General features: G+C 56.7%; 8 protein-coding genes across 8 annotated transcripts; 4 read left to right on the top strand and 4 right to left on the bottom strand.

The window, feature by feature from the left end:
• Window positions 1-43: 43 nt before the first annotated feature.
• On the bottom strand, window positions 44-845 carry Malapachy_0427 (mads-box transcription factor-like protein; the record flags this gene model as incomplete). The annotated part of the gene is made up of 2 exons (XM_018134947.1): window positions 44-607; window positions 636-845. 2 exons carry the CDS (start codon window positions 843-845, stop codon window positions 44-46), a joined length of 774 nt encoding a protein of 257 aa, XP_017990522.1.
• A 235-nt stretch (window positions 846-1,080) lies between these two features.
• On the bottom strand, window positions 1,081-2,475 carry Malapachy_0430 (mads-box transcription factor-like protein; the record flags this gene model as incomplete). Its single annotated transcript, XM_018134950.1, has 1 exon — window positions 1,081-2,475. The coding sequence occupies one exon, from the start codon at window positions 2,473-2,475 to the stop codon at window positions 1,081-1,083; it is 1,395 nt and encodes a 464-aa protein (XP_017990587.1).
• A 498-nt stretch (window positions 2,476-2,973) lies between these two features.
• Malapachy_0417 (alpha tubulin) lies at window positions 2,974-4,329 on the bottom strand (the record flags this gene model as incomplete). The annotated part of the gene is made up of 1 exon (XM_018134937.1): window positions 2,974-4,329. The coding sequence occupies one exon, from the start codon at window positions 4,327-4,329 to the stop codon at window positions 2,974-2,976; it is 1,356 nt and encodes a 451-aa protein (XP_017990476.1).
• Window positions 4,330-5,149: 820 nt separating this feature from the next.
• Malapachy_0438 (mitochondrial carrier) lies at window positions 5,150-7,309 on the top strand (the record flags this gene model as incomplete). Its single annotated transcript, XM_018134957.1, has 1 exon — window positions 5,150-7,309. The coding sequence occupies one exon, from the start codon at window positions 5,150-5,152 to the stop codon at window positions 7,307-7,309; it is 2,160 nt and encodes a 719-aa protein (XP_017990581.1).
• A 526-nt stretch (window positions 7,310-7,835) lies between these two features.
• Window positions 7,836-9,962, top strand: Malapachy_0432 (acyl- oxidase; the record flags this gene model as incomplete). Its single annotated transcript, XM_018134952.1, has 1 exon — window positions 7,836-9,962. The coding sequence occupies one exon, from the start codon at window positions 7,836-7,838 to the stop codon at window positions 9,960-9,962; it is 2,127 nt and encodes a 708-aa protein (XP_017990504.1).
• A 767-nt stretch (window positions 9,963-10,729) lies between these two features.
• Window positions 10,730-11,494, top strand: Malapachy_0461 (translation initiation factor eif3a; the record flags this gene model as incomplete). Its single annotated transcript, XM_018134980.1, has 1 exon — window positions 10,730-11,494. The coding sequence occupies one exon, from the start codon at window positions 10,730-10,732 to the stop codon at window positions 11,492-11,494; it is 765 nt and encodes a 254-aa protein (XP_017990460.1).
• Window positions 11,495-11,747: 253 nt separating this feature from the next.
• On the top strand, window positions 11,748-15,503 carry Malapachy_0455 (ssd1 protein; the record flags this gene model as incomplete). Its single annotated transcript, XM_018134974.1, has 1 exon — window positions 11,748-15,503. The coding sequence occupies one exon, from the start codon at window positions 11,748-11,750 to the stop codon at window positions 15,501-15,503; it is 3,756 nt and encodes a 1,251-aa protein (XP_017990605.1).
• A 73-nt stretch (window positions 15,504-15,576) lies between these two features.
• Window positions 15,577-18,552, bottom strand: Malapachy_0419 (importin-alpha export receptor; the record flags this gene model as incomplete). The annotated part of the gene is made up of 1 exon (XM_018134939.1): window positions 15,577-18,552. One exon carries the CDS (start codon window positions 18,550-18,552, stop codon window positions 15,577-15,579), a length of 2,976 nt encoding a protein of 991 aa, XP_017990478.1.
• Window positions 18,553-18,571: the final 19 nt, after the last annotated feature.

Below are 18,571 nucleotides of genomic sequence, written 5' to 3'. Positions count from 1 at the left end.
GATGCTTAGTCAGCGTGATGGAAGTCATACAAGGGAAGTGTATCTATACAAAGCCAGCACTACCGATTTTCTTCGCAGTGCCGCTACGTGCCTTTCGTTTGCGGAATAGATTGGTATCAGATGCAGGCGTCTCTTCTTCGTTGATAGGTGGCGGCGTAGATAGGCGAGGAAGGGGCACAGTCTCGTCCTCCTCTTTTTTTACCGGCTCCATGGGCTGAGTGCGAGGTCGCTTGAGCACAATGGGCGCTTCGTCCTCTTCGTCTTCTTCATCCTCCGCCAACGTCTTTTCCGTAAGCTCAAAATGGCGCTTCTCATCTCGATCTGATGTCACACTAGGCCCAGCTGTGGACACGGATGACAGCGAAGACGTAGTGGCAGACGTAGGTGTATACGTCTCCCACTCACCAATGTGCACTGTTTCTTTCTTTTTCGCACGCTTCGCGAGCCATTGAGCATCTTCATCTCCAGACACACCTAGAGATTCGGCTGTGGTATAAGATGCCATGTTGTTCGTGGGCGTCCACGCACTAGGACGTGATAAGGTTGGCGGGTGGCTGGCCGTCGATGAGGAGCCACGATCATGCTTCCTATGATCTCGCGAAGCAGCCTGGACGTAAGAAGGGCGATAGACGTACCTTTTCAATCCTCAGTAGCTCCATGTGGGCTTGTACCTCTGCGCGTCGCTTCGCATCATTTTCCTTGTGTAGTGCTCGCAAAGCACGCTCTACATTGTGTTTGTGACGCAAGCCATTCTCATGGTGCCTTCGTGATGGTATGTCATCGTTGATCGTCACATTGCAGTATTTGCAAGTCCATCGTTTCCGGGAAATCCACACGTCCGCCATAGTGCATGGCCCTGGCGTGCGTGCGCCGTACGACGTACACGCAGCAAGTGTGCCACCACGTGACGAGAATGTGGATGGGCGCAAAGGCGTTCCAACCGAACGCAAAAGCCATCGTCCCAGGAAAGAGCATAGAACGATCGTATGGTGTCTATAAAGAAAGGTATCAGTAGAACAGGGCCACCACGCGGTAAATGTAGTAGAAGAGAAAAAAAGCAGTGGAAGAGATATAGTACCTTTAGGTGGTCTTCGAAGTGTCATGGGAGGAAGAAGCAGCATTTGGGGACGTAGACGTCCCTGCTGCAGTACTCGGCGTAGTATTCGTAGGAATGGTCGGTGTATTAGGTCCAGTGCCCGAACTAGGAGACGTCGCGAGTTGCTCCGATGTGATAGTAGGCTGGCCGAACAACATTGGCATACTCTGCATTAGATTATCATTCATGGAAGACATGGGCATCATGGCATTAGGATGGTAATATTGGGCTGGTAGTTCAGGGGACGGGCCCATCCACATGCCGGGCATAGACACAGATAGATTGGGCTGGGTGCGACGGCGCTTCAGGGCGGCTACCGGAGAGGGCTCCACGCCATCCACACGCTTGCTTGAACCCACGGCGCCAGGCGTCTGTGCACCCCATCCCGGATTGAAAAGAGGAGCTGTGGCGTGAGGGAATACAGGGCCATCGCCGACGGGCGTAGCACCAATAGCCTGAGCTGTAAAGCCAGCATCAGCGCGGCTTGGGTCCATGCCGATCGCATCTTCATCCTCATCTTCATCTTCATCTCCTTCTTCTTCGTTATCAACATAATCCTCTTTCATGATGGGCATGGAAGAAGGACCAGGCATGTTCGCGCCACCTGCCGATGGCTTCACAGGATCAGGCGCGTTCAGGCACTCTTGAATCAGGTTCCGACCTTCAGGCTCCTTCACAACGGCTTCTAGCTTGGGCGTAGTAAATGTGTAAACCAACCCGGTTTGTGATACCACCAAAAGCAGCACCTGCGTACCAGTCAAGGTAGCAAGTTCATACGCCTTCTTCATGATACCAGCCTTTCGCTTGCTAAAGGTGATATGGCGGCGTGAGTCGTCGTCAATAAACTCAATTTTAATCTTGCGACGACCTGTCTTGCTATCCTTCTCACCCTTGGCAGGGGTGCGCCTCTTGGCGTTGGCACGCGCTGAGGAAGGGCCCATGTTCACAGACATGGGCGTCGAACCGGTCATGGAATTGTCTGCCGAGTCAGGAACAGGTGTAGCTGGTGTAGACCCACCCATATCCGAGGGAACCTTGATGTTTCCCCGAGGTGTGCGTGCAGGGGTATGGGTCATAGGCTGCGATACATGGCGAATGGAAGGTGTATGTCCCGTCGCTGAAAAAGAGGTAGAGGCAGAACGCTGCTCATTCATGGACCTCTGCATCATGGAAGGGTTGGACGCGGTCCGATTTGGCATCGGGGTATTCGCTGGCGCTGGCGAGGAAAGAGGGTGTGCCATGGACGACGATGGGCCGGCAGGCGAAAAGTTGGAGAAGTCAGTTGGCATACCCATCATGCCATTGGGACCTGGCGGCATCGGAGCGCCCTGACCACCTTGCATCGATGCAAGATGAAACGGCCAGCCGCCGTGCTGCATGGTATCAAATGTTTGCCCCATCGGTATCGACCCATGAGGCATCTGATACAACGATGGAAAGGATGCAGACTGGTCCTGTGACATAGGACTGCTCAGATACCCATTCATATCCACATTCGACGCGTCGAACGAGTTCAATCGCGTTTGATTTGACATTGTCGCGACTGCAGGTCCCTGTCGTAGAAAAGTGTTTCCTAAACGGGAGTTGCTCAAAAAAAAGACGCGGTACCAAAACGGGAGGGAAATTCCCCTTGGCCCCAAGGGCCATCTGCTGGTGCTCACGCACTTGGCACGTGGGACACGCATGTGCCTGGAAAACACGCCAATCATTTCGATGAGCTAAGCCCACGGAGCTGTACTGTCCAGGAGGAAAGCCATACTGGCAGACGGACATACATATCATGGACTCATGCATTGGATTATGGCCAACTAGATATCATACTACACGGATCGCCCATCTAGAGACAATCGGCTACGACAACCAACGAGAAAGGTCGTTTAGTACTCTTCCATGTCAAGACCATCCTCGTCACCCATAGCCGTCTCCATACCGACCTCTTCGTAGTCCTTCTCCAGCGCAGCGAGATCCTCACGCGCTTCACTGAACTCGCCTTCCTCCATACCTTCACCCACGTACCAGTGGACGAAGGCACGCTTCGAGTAGAGAAGGTCGAACTTGCGGTCCAGACGGCTCCAGGCAGTGGCAATGGCCGTCGTGTTGGCCAGCATACACAGCGAACGCGACACCTTCGCCAAGTCACCGCCCGGCACAAGCGCCGGCGGCTCGTTGCAAATACCGATCTTGAAACCAGTCGGGCACCAGTCCACGAACTGGATGGTACGCTTGGTCTTGATCAGGCTCACAGCTGAGTTGACATCCTTCGGCACAACATCACCACGGTACAACAGACAGCAGGCCATGAACTTGCCGTCACGTGGGTCACACTTGACCATCTGGTTGCCCTTCTCGAAGCTCGAGGTGGTCATCTCAGCCACACTGTTCTGCTCGTGGAAGGCCTTGTCCGCCGAAATAATCGGGGCGTACGTAGCCAGAGGGAAGTGGATACGCGGGTACGGCACCAAGTTGGTCTGGAACTCGTTCAGGTCAACGTTGAGCGAGCCATCAAAACGCAGTGAAGCAGTGATCGACGACACAACCTGTGCAATCAGACGGTTCAGGTTGGTGTAGCTCGGAGCACTGATACCCAAGTTGCGCTTGCAAATGTCATAGATGGCCTCGTTGTCCACCATGAACGAGCAGTCCGAGTTCTCCAGCGTCGTGTGGGTCGTCAGCACGGAATTGTAAGGCTCCACCACCGAGCTGCTCATCATAGGAGCGGGGTACACAGAGAACTCAAGCTTGGCCTTCTTGCCGTAGTCCTGGGCAAGGCGCTCCAAGAGCAGCGAACCGAAACCGGAACCCGTACCACCACCAAACGAGTGGAAAACGAAGAAGCCCTGAAGACCAGAGCAAGCATCAGCGAGCTTACGCACACGGTCCATGGTCTGGTCGATCAGCTCCTTACCCACCGTGTAGTGACCACGAGCGTAGTTGTTAGCAGCGTCCTCCTTACCCGTGACGAGCGTCTCCGGGTGGAAAAGACTCTTGTACTGTCCATTACGGACATCATCAACCACATTGGGCTCAAGGTCGACGTAGATGGAGCGCGGCACGTACTTACCGCTGCCCGTCTCGCTGAAAAAGGTAGAGAAGCCGTCATCATTCTTAGACTTGCTCTCCTCCGTCAGGCGGCCATCCGGCGTCAGGCCGTGCTCCTGCAGGTACAGCTCCCAGCAAGCATTACCGATCTGAATACCTGCTTGACCAACGTGAAGCGAAAGAACTTCCCTCATGGCGGAAAATGTGGTGTCAAAGGCTCAAAAAGTGACGTAGAGCGTGGCGACAGGGAAAAACCACACACGGTCGGGGCCGCGCCTGGGTGTGGACAGCGCGAGGCATATTGCACAAATACCCCTCAGGACCACATCAACACGCGTCTTGATCACGTGATGGGGACTAGGTACACACAACTTCGTCTATGTGCGTTTCCGAACAAAGGAGACGGAGAGGACAGGGCAAGCATGCCCAACTCCAAGCATGAGGCGAAGGAGTAAAGGATGAGAAGACGAGCTAGAGAGCGCGTCTAGGGTGAAGACGGACACATACCATCTCAATACGATCAATATGGGGTCTCCCACATTCTATCTAGTCCATAGAAAACGGAGCAAAAAGTGTACCGCTATAGAGCTAGAGTGCCTATGACACTCTACAGCCCACTTATAGCGAACAGTAGAGGACCACAGAGGCCTCCTACATCTTCGTATCGCGACTGTTGTGAGATGGTTGCGATGTCATTATGTGAGCCGGAGTAATCGAATCCAACAAGACGCTTAGTCAAAAATTTGGTAAGGCCGCCCATCCCAAGGGAAAAACGTCTCCCGGAGCCCTGCATCGCTGAGCAACAGCGGTCAGCGCGTAACGCTACACAACTCGATACCGTACGCACACATTGTTAACAACAATGCTAACATGGACAGTGGCAGTATAAGTGCACCCAGTGTAATGGATGCACGCGCCTCCTCGTCTGACCAGCATGTCGACGAAACAAACAGCGCCGCGACTACACCAGTGACCCTACCCATGCCAACACTCCAAGCACCGTCACGCACCCCCATGGACCCGCCTCCGCAGCCACGGGCAGAGAGGTATCTGAGCTACGAAGAGTTCCGTGAACAAGAGCCGCCGCAAGCGCGGCTTTTACGTTTGCGTGGTCTTTTTGAGTTGCTTGTTGATCAGGACAGCAGCTCGGCCCTGGCGGGTGGACGTGCCAAGCAGATGTGGCGTGCGCGTGCGAGTCGCGCGCGGTACGGTGCTGGTGGCGCTTTGGCTACAGGCAGTCTAGTGGACCAGAAGGAACCTGTGCATGCAGCCAAGGCAGCGCACCAGCGCGAATGGCTTGCCCTTGTACGTCGGAACCGCTATGCCAGCGAACTGCTTGCCGAGTGCCGCAAGCGGCACGCAGAGCTTGAGAAGCAACAACGGGAAGCTCAGGGACATGGCGATCAACACTCGCTGCAAGATACACTATGGAGCAAATGGCATAGCGTAGTGAGCCTGGTGCATGAAGAACTCAGTGTGGAAGACAAACCATCGATATGGGCATCAATTCAAAACCTTCTGAGCTCTGATATGCCATCTATGCTAATGAGTCGCGAGTCTGGTTGGACTGGCTCGCGTGTTTGGGGCCTGCAGGCTCGTGAAAACGGCTCCCATGGCCACGATACCCCTACACCAACATGCACGGCAACATCATCCAATGACAAAGAACGAGCGAGGCAGCGCCAAATTGAATGGGAAGGATTCGTTGCTTACGCAGAGTTCCAAGAACGCGCCTTATACAGCCTGTTTGGCGAGATTGATACCAATAAGGACGGCATGTTGGATGAAGAAGATATCCAAGCGGCCTTTGATAAAGCCGGCATACGTATGACCCATGTGGTGTTGGACGATTTTATTGCGAGCATAGCGTCCTCGGGCGTCCAGGATGTGAAAGAATTGCATGCCCGGGACCTGTATGTGACGTTCCCCGAGTTCCGTGACTACTTGCTTCTTTTGCCTCGCAAACCTACTGTGCCGGAAATTTTCCGTTTCTACCAGGTACGGAAGGCAGTAGGTCTGTTTGGCACCGAAGGCATTTTTGCTGAACTTGGGGCGGCCATGGGAAAGACTGCCCGGGGTGTGACGCATGTGAACTTCGACGGTGATATGACGTACTCTGGCGAGTTGGACAGAGATGAGAAGAAGCAAGGAAAAGAGACAGATGGATGTGTGGAGGAAGAGGAGGCATCGACCAAGGACAATGAACCGTCGGAGGATGCAAAGCCGAAGTCGGATATGATTCAGTTCGACGTGGCAGCCAAGTTTCTGCTGGCGGGTGGCCTGGCAGGGGCCGTGAGTCGTACAGCTACTGCGCCATTCGATCGATTAAAGATTTTCTTGATGACATCGCGAGCCTCGTTGAGTCCTGCGGCGATGGGCCAAGGGGCCACGACGACCAAGTCGGGCTTTGGTGCGCTGGCCCAGGGTATGATTACCATTTATCAAGAGGGCGGCCTCCGTGGGTTCTGGCTTGGTAACGGTTTGAACTGCATGAAGATCATTCCCGAGTCGGCCATCAAATTTTTCACGTATGAATACATGAAACGGTTCTTTGCGAAGTACGTGGATGGCGTCTCAGATTCGCGGGATATTAGCGGAATGAGTCGCTTTGTGAGTGGCGGTGTGGGTGGTATCACGTCGCAACTCTCCATCTATCCCATTGAGACGCTGAAAACTCGTTTAATGTCCAGCATGAACAACCAGGGTCATGTGCGTGGTATGGCCTTGCTGTGCCAAACGGCCCGAGAGATGTGGCAACGTGGTCGATTCCGAGCGTACTATCGGGGCTTGGGAGCTGGATTGTTGGGCGTATTCCCCTATTCTGCCATTGACATGTCCACCTTTGAAGGCACGAAGCTGTTCTACTTGCGCTACACAGGCAAGGACGAGCCAGGTGTATTGGCCTTGCTAGCCTTTGGGAGCTTTTCTGGTAGCGTGGGTGCGGCAACAGTGTACCCTCTTAACCTGGTTCGAACGCGGCTGCAGGCCTCAGGCACACCTGCCCATCCATTTATCTACAAAAGTCTCTGGGATGCCACCTACCAAACATTCCAACGTGAAGGTATTCTAGGTTTCTACCGTGGCCTGATTCCTACGCTGGCCAAGGTGGTACCTGCTGTATCGATTAGCTATGTGGTGTACGACCGGGCCAAGAAGACGCTGGGCGTTGCCTAATGAAAGCAGTCCGCTGTAGGGTGTTATGCATTTTCGTAGTGTTCACACAATGTACTTGGTTCTAATGACCGATGGATCGTGCATCCTGGCCCAGGCCCAAAGCGGCCTCGTGTGAGACGAGCCCAGCGCCTGGACGACACATGCGCAGCACGCAGACTCTCCCCGCGAGACAGCTGCGCCAAGGCAAGCTCTTCTTCGTCTGTCCGTGCATACCAAGCAGCCGATCGTCGATCGAGGCACATTTCAGCTATTTCACCCCGCACACCTTATGCATTCGAACATTGGTCACGGTCAACTTCCAGCCGTAATTTCGAGGCCGAGATGGTAATCCGAAAAGCCGGCAGCCAATCATGTGGCAATATAGGCCGGCCAACCGGCGACCGGGGACTGCGTCTTTAAATTGCACCAATCCGCGTGCACGGTTCACTCAGCCGACCGGTGCGCGGAGACCGGCAAAGAGATGGGCAGCACAGGATAAAATGCAGAGAACCCCGCAGTGCCAGTTTGCCTTAACAACTACTACAAGATGGCGAAGGCTAATCTAACTATGGAAACCTTGGCCAAGGAGCGGCTCAACCCGCCCTTTGACTTGCATGCTATGGCTGTTGCCAACCACGGCTCCGAGACACGTCTTCAATTCAAGCGCCGTGTCATGCTCGAGCTGGAGCGCAACAACGCTTTCTTCAACGATGACTTTTACGACCTGACGGAGCACGAGCTCCGTGAGCGTACCTTCATTAAGATCGGCAGCATCGTGAACTGGCTCCAGAACGAGCCACTCGATGTGTTCCGTCAGCGCCTGGAGGTCATTTCGGTGGCCGACCCCGGCTTCTGGACGCGTTTCGGTGTGCACTTGGGTCTGTTCACCAACTGTGTTCGCTCGGGTTCGACCTCGGGTCAGTTTGCCTACTGGGTGAACAAGGGCATGCTCTCGTGCCGCAACTTCTACGGTTGTTTCGGTATGACCGAGATCTGCCATGGTTCGAACGTCCAGGGTATCGAGACGACGGCCACCTTCGACGAGGACACGGATGAGTTCATTATCCACACCCCGCACCTGGGTGCCACCAAGTGGTGGATCGGTGGTGCTGCCCACTCGGCCACCCACTGTGCTGTGTTTGCCCGGCTGATCGTGAAAGGCAAGGACTACGGTACGAAGACCTTTGTGGTGCCTCTGCGTAACGTGGACACCTACGACACGCTCCCGGGTGTCACGATCGGTGACATTGGTATGAAGATGGGCCGTAACGGTATCGACAACGGTTATATCCAGTTCACCTACGTCCGTGTGCCTCGTGCGTACATGCTCATGCGCCACTGCCAGGTCACTCGCGAGGGTCAGGTGTTCGAGCCGCCGATGCAGCAGCTCGCCTACGGTGCTCTGCTCACTGGTCGTGTGATGATGGCCGTGGACTCGGGTAACATCGGTAAGAAGGCGATTACCATTGCCGGCCGCTATGCCGCTGTGCGTCGCCAGTTCAAGAGCGACCCGAACCAGGAGTACGAGACTGTTCTGCTCGACTACCCGATTCACCAGCGCCGCCTGATGCCGCTGCTGGCCCAGGCTGTGGCCTTCCAGTACACTGGTCAGCAGCTGACCCACATGCTTAACAGCACCACGGAGGCCCTGGATGCTCTGGAGCCTGGTGACCCTAAGCTGGAGGAGGTCCTTGAGCTGCTCAAGTCGACCCACGCCTCGAGCTCGGGTCTCAAGGCCTTCTGCACGTGGGCTACGCTCTCGGCCATCGAGGTGTGCCGTCAGTCGCTGGGTGGTCACGGTTACTCGGCCTACACGGGTCTCGCTCCTCTGTACAACGACTTTGCCGTCCACTGCACGTGGGAGGGTGACAACACGATCCTGGCTCTCCAGCTCGGTCGCGCTCTCATGTCGGCCTACGAGGAGGCTAAGCAGGGCAAGCACCAGGGTGAGGCTCTCTCGTACCTGAACAACATTGACCAGGTGCTTGGTGCCCGCTGTGGCTCGGAGGAGGAGCTCGACACGCTCGAGGGTATTGAGGCTGGTTGGCTCACGGCTTCGGCGCACTTTGTCAAGGTCGCCAGCGACGAGTTTGAGCGCCTCATCCAGGCTGGCCACACGCGTGAGCAGGCGGCTGAGAAGTGCTCGCAGCTCCGCTTCGTGGCTGCTAGCGTGCACACCAGTGGCTTCATCTTCCGTCAGTTCCGTGCTGCTGTGAACGAGCACAAGGACGGCAGCGATGGTGTCAAGAAGACCATGGCTACGCTGGCCAAGCTCTACGGTCTCTGGCAGATGGAGGAGAAGTCGGGCTTCCTGCTCCGCTCGGGCTGGCTCAAGCCGGAACAGTTCGACTACGTCTCGCGCCGTGTCACTGAGCTCTGTGCTGAGGTCCGCTCGTTCGCGATCCCTCTCATCGACTCGTTCGAGTACAGCGACTTTGTCATCAACTCGCCGTTCGGTCGCTACGATGGCAACATCTACCAGGAGTACTTCAACATGGTCCGCCGCAACAACCCTGTGCTCAAGCCTCACCCGTACTTTGAGCGCTTGATCAAGCCTCTGATCTCGCGCCGTGTGCCCGAGCCGGAGGATGCGACGGAGCTCATGGGTCTCGATGATGACATCGAGGAGATCCAGGCGGAGGCCAAGGAGGCTCTGGAGAACGCGCGGAAGTAAGTGTGTGTGGCCCAGTATATCCAGACCCTAGGGGTAAGAGTATGCTACGCACGTCTAGTTCCCGCTCTGTATTATGCCTGACTTTATCGTTAATCCGACCTTTTTATAGCCATTTATTTACCCCTAAGGGTAAGAATACGAATACCTCTCTCGTACTCTCTTTCTGTGTGTTGAGAGGCCTTGTGGCGTGGCATTCTTTGCAGTGGGGCTTGGCGTTGTCTGCCATGTGGAGGAAGCGGCCACAGCCCACACAACAAGTCCTTCATAAATTGGGCCGTTTTTCCAGTGCTACGGTGCTATCATTGATGCATTGGACACGGGGAAGGAGTAGTGCCTCGTCGTCAGCCCTCATGAAAGCCTCCAAATCATCACGCCGTCGGCATCGTAGACTTATACGAAGATCTTCCAACAGAATACCATCTACACCTATCTCTGCCTTTGCAGAGCCGCCCAGACCTATCGCTTGGCGAACCTCGCCTTTTCTTCTCGTGCTGGATCTGAATGGGACACTTGTATGCCGCCGAAAGAACAAAGAAGGGCGTGCGATCCCAGGAAAAAGTGCTACGCCACGGCCCTATATCCAGTCGTTCCTGCAGTACTGTCTCGGGCCTTTATATACCATATCATCGCCTAAGGAGTTAAATACGGCATGGCCCGAAGATGAGCGTGTATCCATTGCGACACATGCACAACCAACGGGTGCATTTTACTGGACCCGGCATACAGGGACGCATGTATGGTGTGCACCACGTACGCCGATCCAGGTCATGATCTGGTCGAGTGCTACACGTGAAAACGTGTGCAAGATGGTGGAGACTGTGATGACTTCGAGCATGCAACGTGCGCTTCTTCAACGTGTATGGGCACGCGAGACGCTTGTGACACCGCGCGATTTTGGCCGCAAAGTTTCCACGACGAAGGATTTGAGCATTGTGTGGGATGAGCTGAATGAATGGGACAAGTATCTTCGCACTCGTCCCTCACCTGATGCCAGCATGCGATGGTCTAGCCGGGCCTCAGCGGAAGGCCGACTCTTTGAGATTCGCCACTGGGCACGGCAGACTATCTCACGAAAAGAGGAGGTGCCCAGATTTTCCTCCATTGCCGACGAATTGCAAGCGGAAGCGGAGATCCGGCGGACGCAGCCTGAGCTGCTTCACCGTGCACCGCTCGAGACACACCCCTATGGTCCGCACAACACCATCCTTGTCGACGACAGCGTCGACAAAGCCAAATGTCAGCCGGACAATCATATCTGTATTCCTGACTACGGGGAGAAGCAGGCGGCTTTGTACAAAGAATACCGAAAAGCCACAAACGAGTCGGAACAGGACGTAAATGCGCTTGATGACTACCTTCTACAACTGGTGGGTGTACTTGACACCATGGCGGACCAGTCGGATGTATCGACGTGGATTCGGAATGGCGGTGTACGAACCTTCTCCAGCGAGCAAACGCCGGAAGATCGTGCACTATGGGTCGAACGTGGAAAAAAAGCGCTGTCAAGGTACAAGATTCCTCTTATTGTATAGACTATGTAGGGTCATTAGCTAGCACGAGGATGCGTGGTACGCGTGGATTTAGCCCTCTTCGCCGAAGGATGTAACGCGAGAGATGTGGAGACATCCACGTGGCAAGACGTAGTCTGGTCCCCGCCGTCCCCTCTCGTTGGCGCAGCGCTCGTGGCGAGGCTGTGAAGGGGTTATTGTTGGCTCTTCGATTACGTCTTCGGCGTGTTTCAGTGCCGCTTACCCACATCCTTTCTGGCAAGTATTGCAACGGAGCATGACACCGCTGGACGGTGTGAATAGCCCTCCGAATCCCGTGCGCCCACCGGGGATGCACGAACACTCACCGCTGCGGCCCAGAGCGGACGAAGATGTGTCCCTATCGCAGGAGCGACTGGTGCGCACGCAGCTCCAACAGCTGGGACTCGAGGCAGTTGATGATCTGCCGAGTCCCTACCGAGAGGATCGCCACCCCGTGCATACCAACAATCTCATGCAGAGTCCTTCTGTTGCCATCACGTCGGCGCCACGCATGTCAGGCACACCCTCAACATCCATGTCGCCGATGCAACAGCGTTGGGCGTCACGAGGCGCATGGGCCCCATCAATGGACACAGTGGATGTCCAAAGCTCCCCTAGTCGTGGCGGTGTATCCTCGTCGCCCTGGGATGCCAACCCACCGACGCTTGGGCCTGCCATGTCTGCATCACGTCCGCTCGGCATGGCCAGCGGCGCCAGTACAGCGTCGTCGGCCTCAGCGAATGCTATGCGGCTGCATCCGATGCCTAGTGGTGATCTCAATGTCTCGTTCCGTTTCCCATCCTCTACACCTACCTATGTCCCAGCCACCGAGGAGCCTGTGTTGTCTGATCCTGCCCAACTTGGCCGTGAGTCCCTGCGATGGGGATCGTCGGCCATGCCATTGCTCCCGCCCCTCCCGCCCCTTTCGTTTGGCGGTCTGGATCCGAGGCGCAGCGATCAGGGCGTGTCGCACCGGCGCATTCACTCTGACACGGGAGCATTCCAAGCCGGTCCTCGAACGCCATGGTCCCCGCCCTCCGGCCCTGCGTCATCGCGTCCGGCTGGAGGCATGACTGCGGGGCAAGATCGATCGGTACAACTGGCCCCGAATTTCTCGTTTCCACCGCGCCATGCGCAGGAGAGCACAGGCCCTGCGCTCGTGCCTCCGGCTACGACTGCGCAAAGCAGCCATGGCACTGGCAGCCATGCTGCCATCACGCCGCGCCCCCTTCGTAGCGCAAGTGCGCACAGGGCGCCGTCGCATACTCGGCATGCATCGTACCAGCTTTCTACCGAGTTGTCGCCTGAGTTCCTCATGGCCGGTGGCGGTATTGTGAACCTCGCCACGCTGGGCTTGAGTCATGCGTGGACTGACAATGTCGAGACCATGGAATCGAACGATCGTCAGCCTGCCTCGCGGCAGCAACACCATCGATCGAGCAGCATGTCGAGTACGCCATGGCCTATCCCGACGCAGGACGAGCTCATGGCTGGTCTTCCACAGGCGCAAGCGCAGCTGGCCGCGCTGCATCGAAGTCGGCAGCAATTGGGTCCTGCGATGCATCATCGTGCAGCGTCGCATGGCCGTTCAGCGAGCATGGGCTCACAGTCGGGCCTTGGTGCATCGGGTGGCGCACAGCGTCGTGCGCTGTTTGGCAGCTATCTTCCGCAATCGAGTTTGCCCTACCTGCTGTTGGCCGGTAAGTTGGTCGTGGGTGTCTTGCGGATCAACCAACGCAACCGCAGCGATGCGTGGGTCACGACAGAAGTGCTGGGCTGTGACATCTTTATTAGCGGCTCGAAAGATCGCAATCGTGCCCTGGAAGGCGACTTGGTCGCGGTGGAGCTGCTGGATCCGAAAGAGGTATGGCAGACCAAGCGCGACAAGGTCGACAAGAAGAAGCGGAAGGAGCATTCACATGGCGCGTCGTCCACGACGTTGATGGCGCCCATTGCTAGCCGCCGAGCGGACAAGGCACGCGATGATATCGACGTCGAAGGCGCGCGGCTGGACCTCATTGACGATGAGGAGGAGAGTGAGTCCGCGCCGCCGGCCTTGGCTGGCCATGTCGTGGCGATTGTCGAGCGTATACCAGGCCAGATGTTCCCTGGCACGCTGGGTCTGCTTCGTCCTAGCAGTGCTGCGACCAAGGAGAAACAGCAGGCCGAGCGAGGGGGCGACGATGACGAGTCGTCGACTGCGAGTCCTACGCGGCCGAAGATTGTGTGGTTCCGTCCGTCGGACAAGCGTGTGCCGCTGATTGCCATTCCCGCCGACCAAGCACCCAATGATTTCTGGAGCGAGGCGAAGCAGGAAGAGTACAGTCGCTGCCTGTTTGTCGCCTGCATCAAGCGATGGCCGATCACGTCGTTGCATCCGTTTGGCTCGTTGGTTGATCGCCTTGGCCCTATCCATTCCTTGCAGGCGGAATCGCAGGCGCTCCTGCGTACACACTGCCACAATGTCACAGTACCATGGACCGAGGCGGCGCTTCGTGTAGCGCCACCTACGTCCATCACCAGCACCGAGCGCGCTGCGCGACGTGCGTTCGAGGCTGTGGCGTTGATGCCTTCGCGTGGGCCGTGCGAGGCTGCCTACTCCGTGGTGTGGTCGGACGAGGCGTGTGCGTGGGAAGTGGGCATTCATACCACTGACGTTGTGGCTTTGTGCCCGCCTGGCTCGGCGCTGGATCGGGAAGTGCGGCAGCGTGCGGCTGCCGTGTCGCTCGTCGAAGAGGAGTATGCCATGTGGCCTGACTCGATCCTGGCGTGTGCGTCTATGGAGACACAACGTGAGACACGCACCTTCTCGGTCGTCTTCACGCTCCGACAAGGTGCGTGCGTGGACGTGTGGGTCGGCCGAAGTCTTGTGCAGATCACACAGACTGTGTCTTCGCCGGCCGCCTGGCTTGCGTCACTCTCTGATCAGGCCCGTGCGTGTGTGGATGCGTTTGCCTGCACGCATCGCGAGGCGCGCTTGGTCCGCGGAGCGCTATGCCTGCCGCCGCTGGCGCACCTATCGTTCACGCTGGATGCTAAGAATGAGCCGGACGATGTATACGCGGTGTGTGATACGTCGCATGCAGCGATGGTTCTGGACGAATGGCGTATCCAGGCGAACACCGCCGTAGCTCATACGCTGGCTGTGGCGCTGCCAGACACAGCTTTGCTTGTGCAGCAGGCGCTGCCCAGTGAACGTGCGATGGCCGAGTTGACGGCGGCATGGGCTTCGCTTTGCCCAGCGCGTCCCTTGGACACGTATTCCCTCGCAGACGCATGGGCCTACGTACGCACGCAAGGCACCGACGCGATGCAAGAGGTCGGTGCGGCTCTGCTACGCAAGGCCTTGCCGCCGCCCAAGCTGTTCTGCCCGACCTTGGTCGACATGGCCAAGTTCTTGCATGTGGGCACTGCGGAACCCATCTATACCGACTATTTACATCCACTACGTCGGTACTCGGATGTGTGCATACAGCGACAGCTGGACGCTGTATGCCAGCACCGTGTCGCTGATCTTGGCGAGCCCGCGGAGATGCTGGCCAAGGCTGCGCAGCAATGCTATTCGAAGAACCGTGCTGCATGGACGGCCATGCGGCAAAGTGAGCACTTATTCCTGTGCCGATACCTACAAAACGATGTGGCCCGCCAGCTCGTTCCACGCCGTGCCCTCGTGATGACCGTAAGCGAGGCTTCGTTCGATATTATAATTCCTTCTTTGACGGTCCAAAAACGCATGCATCTTGACTGCCTCCCGCTCGAGCATGTACAGTACGATGCATCACAGTCCTCGCTCTCCCTGCAGTGGCGTCGCGAGACGCACCCGCTGACGTGGCTTGCGCAGTCGATTGACGATGCACAATGTGCTGCGCTATGGGAGACGTACAAGGACCAGCTGCCATGGCCGCCTGCGTCGCTTCACACGCACATTCAGCCTTTGGCGGAGCTGCGTGTGTTGGTCCTCTCAGATATGGAGAAGAGTCCCTCGATTCTCAAGGTGGTCATGGCTGCGTAATCGCCCTCGTTTGCATGCACGCTTGCCTGTCTACATAGCCCTCATTTTTTTTTATTCGTTCCCTAGTTTCCCCCTACGACAATGAGACGTTGTGCTTCTGCATCGCTTCGTGCAACGGGGTCGCGAGCTCACCTGGTAGTGACGAGAGCAGGCCGCTTACGACGCCTGGGCGCGCCGTACTGGCATGTTGCAGCTGGCGTACCAAGTACGCCCATGCATCGGTCCCTGCCCACGCCTCGCAGTGCGCTGACGCGCGCTGCGGCGCCGAGGAGGCCAGCTGCGAGAAGCTCGCTTGGAAGCCCTGCTCATCCAACTCTGCCTCCTCATCGCCCGCCTCGTCTGGCGCAGGAGTCGTTTGGACCAGCAAGCGAAGGACCGACGTCAAGAGCGTAGACCAAGCTTGGGTATGTATGCTCAACATACTCTCGCTCTCCGTGAGCAAGCGAATGAGGCCCATGGCCGTACTAAAGCGCTGCTTCGCTGCGAGTTTCTGCACATCAGGGGCCACGACATTCTCGGCAATCTGTGCAAACAGGCCCGCCTGCACGCTATCGAACGCCTTGACCACCTGCTCCGGGTACCCGGGCTGCTGCACGCCGGCAAAGAAACCCACAAACGCAGTAAATTGCTGTGAGAACTTTTCGGTCTTGCTTGACTGCAGACGCACCAGCATCAGCGTCAGGACCGGCTGCATATATGGCGCCATGACATCGGTCGAGAGCTGCGTCAGCATCGCGCGGAGCAAATCAAAGCCATAGGTATCGTTCAAGCGGCTTGAAATCAGCTTCTGGTAAATGCCCAAGCACGACTCAACATGTCCATGCTGCACCAGGTACGCAGGCGCCTGCTGCAGGTACGCCTGCAACAGACGTACCAGCGCAGGGACATTGCCTTTCTGTTCCCACAGCGCCGGCATAAGCAGCGGTGGGAGCAACGATGCATACGCGTCCGGCAGCGTACGCTCCTTGTCCAGCATCGCATGCGCCTCAAGAAGCTGCGCCATGATCTGGAACACGTACGGAATGTACTCTGCCACATCCGCCTGCAGCACCTCTGTAAATACAGGGAACAAGTGCTCTTCCATCGCTGCCACCTGCGCAGCCGACGACGTGCCAGCCGCCTTGACAAGCGCCGAGATAGACTCAAATAAGAACTGCGTAAACCGCGGGTTGCTCGGGTTCCGTGCCGTCACACGCACAATTGAGGCCAGGTGCGACAGCAAGTCCGGGGCGTACGCCGCCACCTTGTCCTTCGCGGTGAGCAGCACCCGCATCACACATTTCATCACGTGGTCGTTCTCTGCTACTTTCTCCGGCGTGTCGTGCTGCTCGACCGCAGCAAAGAGAGCCTCAAGCATGTTTTGGCATAGCGGCGCAATGTCGTCCGAGGTAAACATGCGCTGGCCGTGGGTACGAAGGAACAAAATCCGCTCGATCGAAATGGCCGCGTACGTGCATGCGACATAGTTTGTCGTGCTGAGGTGGTGTACCAACAACGGAAGCACCGACAACAACTGCTCCTTCGTCAGCTGGTTGCGGAACGTATACAGGTACTTGATGGCGTCCACCTGCAAGATGGGCTGCGCCTTGACCACAGCGTTGTCTGGCTGCAAGTCCTGCAGAATATGGTCCGAAAAGAACTGCACCACATCCACGAGCGCATTCGTCGAAGAGACACCGTGCTGCATGGTAGAGCCTTGCGCGGCAATCGACGTAAGCAAATAGATCGCGGCATCCTTGCGCTTCCACTGCCCAGCAGGGTCTTTTTGGTACTCGGCCAAGTAGGCCTGGATATGACGCGAGGCAATCGCAGTAATCTGCTCTGCAAACTGCTCGAGCAGCGCACGCACGAACTCACTCGCAGCGCGACGACGTGTATCCACCTCAATGCTCTGCTCCAGATCGCGTCGAATATACTCCATAGGGTTGTCTTCAAACATCTCTTCGTCCACATCCCGCAGCTGAATGTTCGGCAAAATAATCGCCGTGCAGAACTGCTCCAACGTGGCATCCGCCTGGAAGAGCTCACGCTGGTTGCCCATTCGGACTACCGCAGAGAGGAACCCAATGGCCTTGCTCACAATGACATCGTACTTTTCCGAGGGACCATACGTGCTGAGCATGTCCCATACAGCTTGCACGTACTCGGGCAGCTGCGGAAGGACATCCAAGTACCGCTTCGCATACAGCTCAAAAATCTCACACACGCTGCTTCGAATCTTGTCCAATGGGCTGGGCGCCACGTCGTCCTCCTCGCCCACCAACTCAGGCCGCGAGAAGGACAGCAAGCTCGTAAACATCGGCGAAAGAGTCGGGATTGCATCTTCAAATTGCGGCGGCAAGTCCTGGGCCGACAGGTCGTAAAACAGCTGCAGAAGTAACATGAGACATAGCGCCAACGGCTGCATCGTACTGCTGGGGGTCGACGCATCGACAAGCATGGCATGCATACGGTGCAGCAACTCCAACAACGGGTTCGCCATCTTGCCAAGGACCAAGTTGATTTCCGTGTATAGTGCATCGGAGCGGAATTGGTGACGCCAGCGCTTGAATATCGCATGCGACGTGGCTAAGACGGAGAGCAACACATGGTGGTTGTCTGTCGATAACTGGGCCACCAGCTCATCGATCAATGCAGGCCATGCGTCAGGAAAGTCCGATGCAGCCACTAAGGCGATACTCTCATTCATCTGCGACATAATCGCCTGGCTGGGCGTCTGCACACTCGCCAGCGAGATCAACACTGGCACAAGCTGCTGACGAATCGCATCCTTCTCCTCGTCGCTCACCGCGCCAATGACTGGGTCCTCATTCTCGCTATCCACGACCCACCGTGTCTTGCACATGTTCTTGAACTGGATTGCTGCGGCCAGACGAATGGCATTCGAGGCTGTGTCTAACTGAATCAACGCGAGAAGTAAGAACGAGAACCGCGGCTGGACTTGCAGTTGGGCCAGCTGCTCCTCCGCCGCCTTCCGCTGCGAAGGGTTCAGCGTCTGCTGGAAGAGTGTCGCAAGTGACGCAAGCTGTTGCGGGTCAGATGGGTCCATGCTGAATCCAACGCCGCTC

This window comes from Malassezia pachydermatis (assembly GCF_001278385.1).
Source record: "Malassezia pachydermatis strain CBS 1879 chromosome Unknown scaffold8, whole genome shotgun sequence".
Classification (NCBI taxonomy): domain Eukaryota; kingdom Fungi; phylum Basidiomycota; class Malasseziomycetes; order Malasseziales; family Malasseziaceae; genus Malassezia; species Malassezia pachydermatis.
Note: the sequence above shows the minus strand (reverse complement) of the source record. Positions and strands in the feature narration are given on the sequence as shown.